Below are 10,573 nucleotides of genomic sequence, written 5' to 3' on the forward strand. Positions count from 1 at the left end.
TGTTGGCGAACATCTGCTATATATCAAAATTCGAAATTCGAAGTAGCCTCTCATCCTTCAAATTGATGACTTTGTGTACGTGTACGTGTACAACACGTTATTAGTCAAGGAGGTTTAACGTGTGTTAAGCTAAAAGTTGGTCTTTGGAGCTAGATGTAACAACAGTGTTCATGATATAAGAAAAAGAAGATGTGGTATGATTACAAATGACACAACACTCCATAAGAGACAAAGTGACACACCAATACAGTAATAGAAAAAGAACATTAATAAAATTGAAAAATTAAATCAACTTTTAGTTCAGATTTTAATCAGCGACATACAGTAACATGCAACCTTATAATGTCAAGCTTTTAAAGTGTTATTTTATTTGCCTCTTGTTTTCTGCATAGGAATGATCACATAAGGAAACAAGAATGGTTGGAAACTTTTATTTGCCTCTTGTTTTCTGTATAGAATAATCACATAATTAAATTCAAATGGTTGGAAACTAGTGTTCTATAAAAGGTTGACTTAAATTAAACAGATTTTTTCTAGCGATTAGTTACGAAATAATCCATGTAAGCTACGGGATTTGTTAGAATGAACCTAACAGGGAGTAAAAAAGAACGGCCATACATGCACTCGACATACCCGTCCTCGCTTCAGTTTTGTAATGACCGTATTTGTCCTATTAAAATAGAATTAATAACGCTCAGGATACAATTCGAATATCACGGGCCAGGCCATTTCCAAAAAGTATAAGGCTTCCATGTGCACACATGGAACGTTCTTTCATTGAAAATCCTATACGATGTCATATCATTCCATATAGATAAAACTCTATTAGAACAAAAAAACGCCGCTGAGATTCCAACATGGTTCATAGTTTTCAACAAAATCTGAAATCAACCCCAGATCGGAAAAAAACCCATCAAAGACTGATGTTAATATCTGCGAGTCCTCTAAGATCTGTATTTATAGTGTCTTTTATTGAGAGGATGTATCTATGTTTGTAACCATCGGATGAGTTAAGCCTTTTTCTATTGATTTTTGTAGTTCTTTCTTATGTTGTACTGTTACATTACTGTGCCAGGTTCGACACATTCTGTATCCATGTATGTGCATGTCCTAAGTCAAGTCGTAAAATTCATCAGTCTTTGTTACACATTTTTTTTTTTTTTTTTTGTATATTATTTAGGCCGTTATGTTTTTTTAAATTGAATTGTTTTATATTTTTCATTTCGAAGACTCTTATTACGGACTATGTGGTATGGGCCTTGTTTAAAGGCCGGACGGTGACCTATTGTTGGCAATTTCTGTGTCTTTTGGTCTTTTGGAAAGAGTTGTCAAATTGCCAATCATACCACACCTTTTTTTATACCAACAGAGGCGTTACTGCGGATATCAATGCAAAGGGTGTGTGGTTAATACGTCAACCAAGCAGCAGACTACTACCCAACGATACAAAATTATTTGAAAACAAAGAAAAGACACGCAAAACAATTTCAATGGAATAATGCATGGCTGGTCAATTTAGTTTCTAAAATCGTCAAGTGGAATACAGAGAAGTAGGATGCATCGTGTATATACTACATCCTAGAAATGCACCACCGTTAATGTTACCAGTAAAAACCTTCAATTTCATCAAATTCACGCAAATGTCCAGGCATTCGAAACGTATACCTTACTAGAGAATTTGCAGAGTACTTACCCTGCTGATACGAAAATAAGTCGTCCAACTCTCTATGGGCTTAATCCTCATTTTGCCTGAGCCTCTTTGTCAAATTATTAACTTGCAATACAGTAACTCTTCGTGTTTGTTATTGTCCTACAACTTTTGATTCGAGATTCATCGATAAATCTTGGTCAACACAGCTACTCCGAAAGCAGAGAAAACAGAATATACGTCGAGTACTGATAAAATATTATTTAAGAATTGAATGCTTCTTTTTGTATCATTCATTTGGGTGTACAAGCGTTGACCGAAGTACAATTTGGATTAAGCGCGGAAGCTCTTCGTTCTAAAAATGTGCGCACGGTCAACGCTTTTACAACCCTATAAAGTTACAAAAAGAAGCATTCAATACTTATAATTACATTTTTTAGCTTTGATCATGAAAACACAATTTTTATAATTGTTTTATTTTATTCACCTGTGCACTTTATTGTGGGCCAACGTGTTATCATGAATGATAAGTTTTATTTAAGAATTGAATGCTTCTTTTTGTAAACTAATTGGGGTGTAAAAGCGTTGACCGAAGTACATTTTGTATAAAGCGCGGAAGCTCTTCGTTCTAAAAATGTGCGCACGGTCAACGCTTTTACAACCCTATAAAGTACAAATGAAGCATCCAATACTTATAATTACATTTTTTTGCTATGATCACGAAAATACGAATTTTATAATTTTTGTATTTTATTCACCAGTGCACTTTATTGTGGGACCACGTGTTATCATGAATGAATAGTTTTATTGACTGATACAATTGCTTACGGAATAACACGTGATGTGCAGTTAGCCAATCAAAATAAAGTATTATAATGAAACATTATACATCAAATGTAATTATTGTGTAATGCAATTACGTAAGAAGAACACGTGATGTGCAGTGAGCCCATCAAAATAAAGTATTATAATGAAACATACATCTAATGTAACTATAAACATATATGTACCATTACTAAGAAGTACGAGAAACTATTTTATTCGTAATGATTTGTAAAAAACATGGATACACTCAATCTATGAAATGTTGAAGACGTCAAAATGATATAAGATAGTTATCATGATGAGTGACGTGATATGGTTTCCACTTATTACTTGTGATGCTGAACTGGTTGGCTCATTCGTGACCATATCATTGGTTGATTCTGTAATCATTGCACTTTGCGTGACAGCGTTGCTTTCGGTGACGCCATCGCTTGTAGTTCTTGCACCTGTAGAAAATATATTTGAAATTTAATAAGGAATATATGTAAAATTGCAGAAGCCGATTTCAAACTTATCTTCCCACTTACAGCCGATTTCGTTGAGTGTGTATAGCTAAAGACAATATCGTTGGTTAACTTGTTTGCTAGCTGAACCGTGAAGTCATTATTAGGTTAGATAAACTACCCTCCTTTAAGAATAGACTAGACTTATAACCAATATATCTGTTTGTAGGACTAGGAATGGTATGAAAGGATTTAGGACACTTTTAGAAATAATTAGAAATTGAAATAAAATAGATCTTATTTAAACAAAAATATAGGTTTATAGGTTATTAAGATAGTTCCAAGTAAAAGATAATATAAATGTCAAATGATTCGTTGATATAGGAAAATAAAGTAAGAAGAAAACACACAAAGAAGATAGCGAATAACAAGCACTATCTTAGATGTATGATAAGAAAAAATAGTACAAGTCAATAATCTCATTAGTTATTTGGCACGCGTTTAGAAGGTTGCTAGGTCGACGGACAGATGTATGTCGAATTGATATTACATCCAAAGTTATGACCATATTCACAGAATGTGTATATACTACAGCATCATGAATTTTCAGTAATACATTAAGGCACACAAGATTGTTATTAATAACCAATCAAAAAGTTTAGATATTCATCATACGAAGATTGACGTACACAAGATACTAATTAAAGTTTAACAAATCTTTAATTATCAATTATTATAAAGATCAAAAATTGAAATTCTTCCAAAAATATTATTTTATTTAATATAAGAAATAAAAATCCAAATGCTTTTCAAAATCAAATAAATACAATTTGCATATTATGAAGCAATACATATTTTGGCAACACATTCTATCGTTTGCAAAAGAAGCTCAATCTTGTCTGGGGAACAAGAATGTCGGGTAATGAGTAGTGACTATAAAAGCAAGTATAAGGCCCGTACATTACATTACATAACAATCCTTGTTCCAACCAAATTGAGTTGTCTTATTTATTTCATTAAAAAGGGTAAGAAGGGGTGAGTCCCACTCTCGTGGCCAAGCCAGTCCACAACAACGACATGTAGTCCCCAGATGTCCAGACATCCTTCTACCAACACGAACTGTAGAAGAACTGACCAAAAGAGAGGAGGCAAAACAAAAAACCACCAAATACAATTCAAATACCAACAACATCTACAAGTGACCACCATGCGAATCACTTGTTGAAGTACATATAAAAATCCTCGCAGAATTCCCTACACAACACTAGGATGATTCGAAAGAAGGGAAGTATACATGTACCTTACATATTAATGACTTCACGGTTCAGTAAGCAAGCAAGCTGACCACAGATAATATATTTAGCTACTCACTGCTGCAAAAAATAGTTAGGTTAATGATTGGCACATTTGACACATTGTGTCATTGACACAATGGGTTCAATGAACCAGTTAGCAATGGACATCTGATTCACCTATTATAAATAAAGTATAATTAACAGTACAAAAAAACATCAGAACGGGTGTGATGCGTGCCTTTTCTTCATTCCATTAAAACAAAGTCTTTTTGGGAAAATAAATCCCGAAATACATTTTTTAGTCTTAATTAAGGTAGTGCATAACACTAAACGTACTTGGACATAACTGTTTCAGATCATCTAACTGTTTCAAATCATCTAACAGTTTTAATCACGTTCCATTGTTAAAGAGTAACTAAAACGCATATATCAAGTTATTTTCATTATAAAGTTCTAAATTACCGCATAAAAACGCAAAAAAACCGATGAAATTTGGTCAATTAATAACGGAGAAAATAGCGAGTAAAGTTAGGTTATTTTTACCTATGGGAAATCCAATCAACGCTATTTCCGGAAACAGGGTTTCCTCACCACGTGACCCGATTTACCGGAAAATATTAAGCTGTTCAATGATCAAAATTAGCGCTTGTCAAATTTTTTCGATAAAGGGTCGTTTGTTTATGTTTTACATATGTGTTTCTCGTTCATTTTTTTACATAAATAAGGCCGTTAGTTTTCTGGTTTGAATTGTTTTACATTGTCTTATGGGGGCCTTTTATAGCTGACTATGCGGTATGGGCTTAACTCATTGTTGAAGGCCGTACGGTTACCGATAGTTGTTAATGTTTGTGTTATTTTGGTCTTTTGTTGATAGTTGTCTCGTTGGCAATAATACCACATCTTCTTTTTTACATGTAGATAAATAGGGTAAATACATTTTATTTCAAATACGTGTATCGTTTCTTGTGTTGACTAGTATATTTTACCTACTTCTCAAAATCTTGCTATGTACTATATATAACAGAAGTTTTACGGAAACTAGTGGCATGTGCACTAAGAGAATTATATTATTACTATACCGTAGTGAGCAACAATGGCGGCTCTATCGTCTGCTGGTATGGTATAATCTGCCACAAATCCACCATAAAATGGAAACATTAAAGCTGCTCGATCATTAGAATGGTCAAGTCCCAAAAGATGTCCTATTTCATGCGCACCAACAGTAAAAAGGTCTATTCCTGTACCATTTATAACCCATGTTTCACCTTCATCAAAATGGCACACTCCACCTGTCGGGAAAAACGCGTGAGCTAAGACTCCACCTGAAATATTAGACTTCATGTTACTAGTATTACTGTTCTATCTCCACAGACGATACACATGATCATGATCACTATATGTGTACCCTTGCTTCATACTAATGTTTGTTAACAATGTTGAAGGATATACGCACGCAGGGAAAGAGAAACGTTGGTATTTCTGATCTGAACATTGTCACGTGGTTCATTTGTGTGCACTGTTTGCGAAACATAATTGGAGGATGAGTGCAAATATGATTGTAATCGGCACGACGTTCTCTGTTCTATTTTGGGTCTTATTAGGTAGTCCTCGCCTTTGCAGTAATACCACATTTTCCTATTGTATATTGAAGTTGTTTTGAATCTATTTTAGGGAAAATAAACAAACCAAGAACATAAATTGTAAGATTGTTCAGTTTTGCAGATTAAAAATTTTGAAATTTCTACATGTACATGTATTCGGTATCATTTTCGTGAGATTTGTTTTGTTGCATTTTTCATGTTTGCGCCTGTTCCCAGTCAGGACCTTTTTGGCCGTTCTAAGTCTTGTATGTTCTTTTCAATATTAAATTATTTCGTTGTTTTGGAGTTTAATTTGACGTCCATTTCACTGAACTATTACATGTTCTGTTAGGGGCCAGCTGAGGCCCATCTCCGGATGTGGGATTTTCTCGCTTCGTTGAAGACCGGCCCATTGTTGGCCTTCAGTTGTTGTCTGCTCTGTGGTTGGATTGTTTTCTCTTTGAAAAATTTCCTATTTTCATTCTCAATTGTATTCATGTCACTTACTCTTATGCTAGCATTGTTTTCACAAATCATATGTGCAATCGCATAACTAATACCTCACACAAAATTTTACAGTATTTCTGAAACCTCGTACATACACATCTTACCTGCTCCATCAAAAGGAGAACCATCATTATGATCCCCAGTTTCAAACGATATAACAATGTCACTGTTAGAATTTGAAGTTTCAGTAATCTCAATATCTGCTACATCTGTCCAGAATTTGAATGCTCTAGCAAGCTCAGACCTAAAAAAAATAATTCCGATTTAAGTTTGGAAAAGAAGCGTAATCATTGTGAAAAATATTTTGGGAGTGATAGTAATATTTAAAGTGATGCTATTAAAGTATAATCTAAAGAAGACAAAGAAAACAAAATCACAGACTTATGGCACTGGATTTACAATACGTCTTTGGATCAACCTATTTTGTTTTCTACGTACCAGTTAAAGGACTCGTTAAAACCTACCCTTTTCCAGGTCTATTAATCTTAGTGTCATACACATTCAAAATATGATATTTGTTCAGACAGGGACCCCATATTCACATAAACGTGGCAATCTTCTTAATACATCATGATGTATGACAGTGTTTGTGATGTTTTTTTTTATTAGGGCTTATATAATATATAATTCAGGTGTTCGATAGTTCTGTGAAAAGCAAGCTACATGTACATGTTGCAAATTACTTCCTTTGAGTTTGAGTTTAATGCATATTATGCAAATATAAAAACATACCTGGCTGGAGCTGAAGATAAATCAGTTGTAGTACTTGTAATTCTGTATGTAAGGGACTTTTTGTTCCATTTTGGACCTGCAATATAAATTATAACAAATAATTATAATTATCAAATATAATTAAATGTGCCTACATGTAGCACTTTTGAAATTGACGATATTCTATTACTCCACAGTACAGTCTGTTGATGGATTTCAAATTTCAATTATTATGTTGTTTTCAACGATAAATTCGAGTTATAAATTTAATGTTATAAACAGACAGTGTTCTATATGGTACACAATAACTTTAGAAGAAAATAAACATTTTGATAGACATGCCTAGCTGATAATTTACAACAAACAATGGTATAAAATAAAATTAATTTTTTACGTCTTTAAATCAGTAAATTAAAATAAACAATGCGCATACTTAATCATGATCCACCTTTCGGGTGTGTTGTCACCTAGATGTATATATTTGCATATCTTCTTGTATGCATGTATTACAGAGAACATATTATTTTTCAGATCAGGCGTAATATCATTCCTCGACCATAGGCCTCGGGAAATAGGTAGTAATATGAAAACTGAATGAGCAGAGTATGGATAAGATGCCATACCTAATACGAAAGGTTTGACCTCTCCCATAGGTATCTTAGGGTCTGGGAAGCCACAACGTGGTCTTCTCATCAACTCCATCGTCGTATCGTCAAGAGTACCGGTTATGGGTAAGCTATTCCATCCTTGAAATGCCCTAAAATTAAAAAAGAGAACAAATGAAAGAACAAATGCTTTTTAAATGCGTGTTCGTGTGTGTCTAAGTGAATCGTTTGGAAGCTTTTTGAAAGTGTAGCATGCCAGTTTATAATGACGACACAATACTATTAGCATATGTATGTCCTCGTATGATTTTAAAGAAAAAAATGAGGTGATACAGAAGTGATACAGCAAACAAATCTAACGAGGCAATGTTAAAAAGACTAATTTGATCAAAGATCAGGCATATCATGTACATGCAAAATTATAACGCTATAGCATAATGGACTTAATGTATCTTACAGTTTCTCATGTTGTAATATATCTACCTAAGCGCCACTGCACTACTTGGAGCAGAACCAAATGTTCCCTGAGTTCGTTCCGTAACGTTTTGTTTTTCCATGTATCCAAATTTCTGTAGATATTCCTGTAACAGAGGTGAGAGCATGAGATGAGTGTACAAGGGGTAAGAGCATGAGATATGAGTGTAAAAGAGATGAGAGCATGAGATATGAGTGTAAAAGAGGTGAGAGCATGAAATGAGTGTACAAAAGGTGAGAGCACGAGATGATTGTAGAAGAGGTTGGAGCACTAGATGAGTGTAAAATATGTGAGAGCATGAGATGAGTGTACAAGAGGTGAGAGCATGAAAAGAGTGTAAAATAGGTGATAGCATGAGATGAGTGTAAAATAGGTGAGAGCATGATATGAGTGTAAAAGAAGTTAGAGCATGAGATGAGTGTAAAAGAGGTGATATCATGAGATGAGTGTAAAAGAGGTGAGAGCATGAGATGAGTGTAAAATACGTGAGAGCATGAGATTAGTTTAAAATAGGTGAGAGCATAAGATGAGTGTAAAATAGGTGAGAGCATGCTATGAGTGTAAAAGAGGTTAGAACATGCGATGAGTATAAAAGAAGTGAGATCGTGAGATGAGTGCAAAAGAGGTGAGAGCATGTGATGAGTGTTAAAGAGGTGAGAGTATGAGATGAGTGTTAAAGAGGTGAGAGCTTTTGATGAGTGTAAAAGAGGTGAGAGCATGAGATGAGTGTTAAAGAAATGAACTATTAAAAAAACCAGAAATATGGCATGACACACAGAATATACCCACACAGAAATGCAATTCATAATATATTAAACTCTAAGAAATGTTATATTAATCTTCATGCAAAGAAATTTCCTGATTGATAACAACGGGCTGAAATACGTTCATTATTGCATTTTTCATTTTTCAAAAGTCAATAATGAATAAAAAAAAGGAGTTCATTATACTATTCAACGTTAAGTGATGAATAATGGATAGTGAAATAGTTTATAATCAGCATTCACTTTAAAGAGTGAATAACATTTTTAATAATTCAGTATTAGCTATGTCCAAATTTTCATGCGTGTTTTGGCATTAAGCTCCTCATTTCCCCCCTTATGGTCATTGCGGCACATTTTGTGGATAACCATTTTGTCCTTCTGTAAAAAAGATTTCAAATGGTGTGAAAAGTTTTATGTAATAAGGGGCAGGCGAGTCACAGCAATCCGTTTCATTATTTAAAATAAGCTATTTCTTAATGTTCAAGCGTATTTCGACATTTATGTTCACCGTTACTCCTGTAATATTCCTTGTGGAATATATTTACTATATAACTTTTGTTCCTCTGTTGATGAATGAGGTTTAAGGTATATCTGTAATTAGGGGCTGGAGTGTCGCAGTAGTCCATTCCATTATTCAAAATTGACTATTTCTCAATTTTCACGCGTATTTTGGAATCAAGGTCCCTCATAACGCCTCCAATGGTCATTGCGAGACAACTGACAAGTTAAATCTATAATGAGGGGATGAGGAATAACAACGGTCAAGGAAAAATATAAAAAAAAGACAATGCATAGTATTTTAATTGAAATTTTTAAATGTGTTTTGGTATTCAGGTCGTCGATACATTAAGCTAAGGAATTTCTGTAAAAAATATATAGTTAGGGAAACACACTAGTCTATCATACGAAACTTATTGGATTAAAAAAAAACAGAAGGTTTTGAATTTGTTCCTTATATCAATTCAGAATAACAAATGTACGGGATATACATGTAGTGTCATCGTGATTTTTTTTATTGCATTATTCACTTTTCAACTTAATACGATTTTATTACTGAACTATAAACTATTTCATTTTTCATTATTCATCACTTAACGTTGAATAGTGAATGATATTTACTATTCACTATTCCTTATTTTAATTTTGAATAATGAAAAATGTATTGACTGTGACACTATATCACGTACATTTGTATTTTCAAAGCAATTTGAATAATAACAAATTCAAACAATAGTGCATACTCACGTCTAAATTAAATTCGCCTGTTTGTCGGGTCTCTCTATGAACCGAGTTTCCATTTGATAAAGAATATATAAAACAAAATATTAAACAATTGAAAAATCTCATATTTGATAAGTTACTGTAGTCTTTCACAATTTTGTCTAATTTCTTGAAATAATATTTTATTATGTCCTGTTTTGATACATATTAATATATTTTCTTAGTTCAAGATCCTGTTTGGAAATATAGATATTTGATCATGTTAAAATAAATCACATGTAATTACGTACATGTACAAATGTACATGTAAATCCGTTACTAAAGCTCGATGTGATTTAAATAGAAGGATTAGCTTATCATAATAACACTCTGTACAGTGCCCTAGCAAAGAGTTTACATTATTAATATTAATATTCTAATATTTGTGTCCTCTTAACGTTTAATTGAATTATTTTGATTCCTTGAAATAGTTTATTTTGAAGTCTACATTGTGATCTAT

At 33.3% G+C, this 10,573-nt stretch overlaps 1 protein-coding gene across 1 annotated transcript; it reads right to left on the bottom strand.

Annotated features, from left to right (window-relative positions):
- Window positions 1-2,671: 2,671 nt before the first annotated feature.
- Window positions 2,672-10,298, bottom strand: LOC134681783 (collagenase 3-like). The gene is made up of 7 exons (XM_063541431.1): window positions 10,099-10,298; window positions 8,098-8,195; window positions 7,633-7,766; window positions 7,031-7,106; window positions 6,403-6,542; window positions 5,291-5,533; window positions 2,672-2,919 (listed from the first exon to the last, which is right to left on the bottom strand). The coding sequence occupies exons 1-7, from the start codon at window positions 10,198-10,200 to the stop codon at window positions 2,726-2,728; spliced, it is 987 nt and encodes a 328-aa protein (XP_063397501.1). The 5' UTR covers window positions 10,201-10,298; the 3' UTR covers window positions 2,672-2,725.
- Between the last annotated feature and the right edge of the window lie 275 nt (window positions 10,299-10,573).

Source organism: Mytilus trossulus, chromosome 8, assembly GCF_036588685.1.
Source record: "Mytilus trossulus isolate FHL-02 chromosome 8, PNRI_Mtr1.1.1.hap1, whole genome shotgun sequence".
NCBI classification, from domain to species: Eukaryota; Metazoa; Mollusca; class Bivalvia; order Mytilida; family Mytilidae; genus Mytilus; species Mytilus trossulus.

Coding starts and splice junctions, on each gene's coding strand:
- LOC134681783 (XM_063541431.1), bottom strand. CDS start 10,200: ATGAGATTTTTCAATTGTTTAATATTTTGTTTTATATATTCTTTATCA. Junction 8,196..10,098: donor CAGGCGAATTTAATTTAGAC/GTGAGTATGCAC, acceptor CCTCTGTTACAG/GAATATCTACAGAAATTTGG. Junction 7,107..7,632: donor GGTCAAACCTTTCGTATTAG/GTATGGCATCTT, acceptor TTTATATTGCAG/GTCCAAAATGGAACAAAAAG.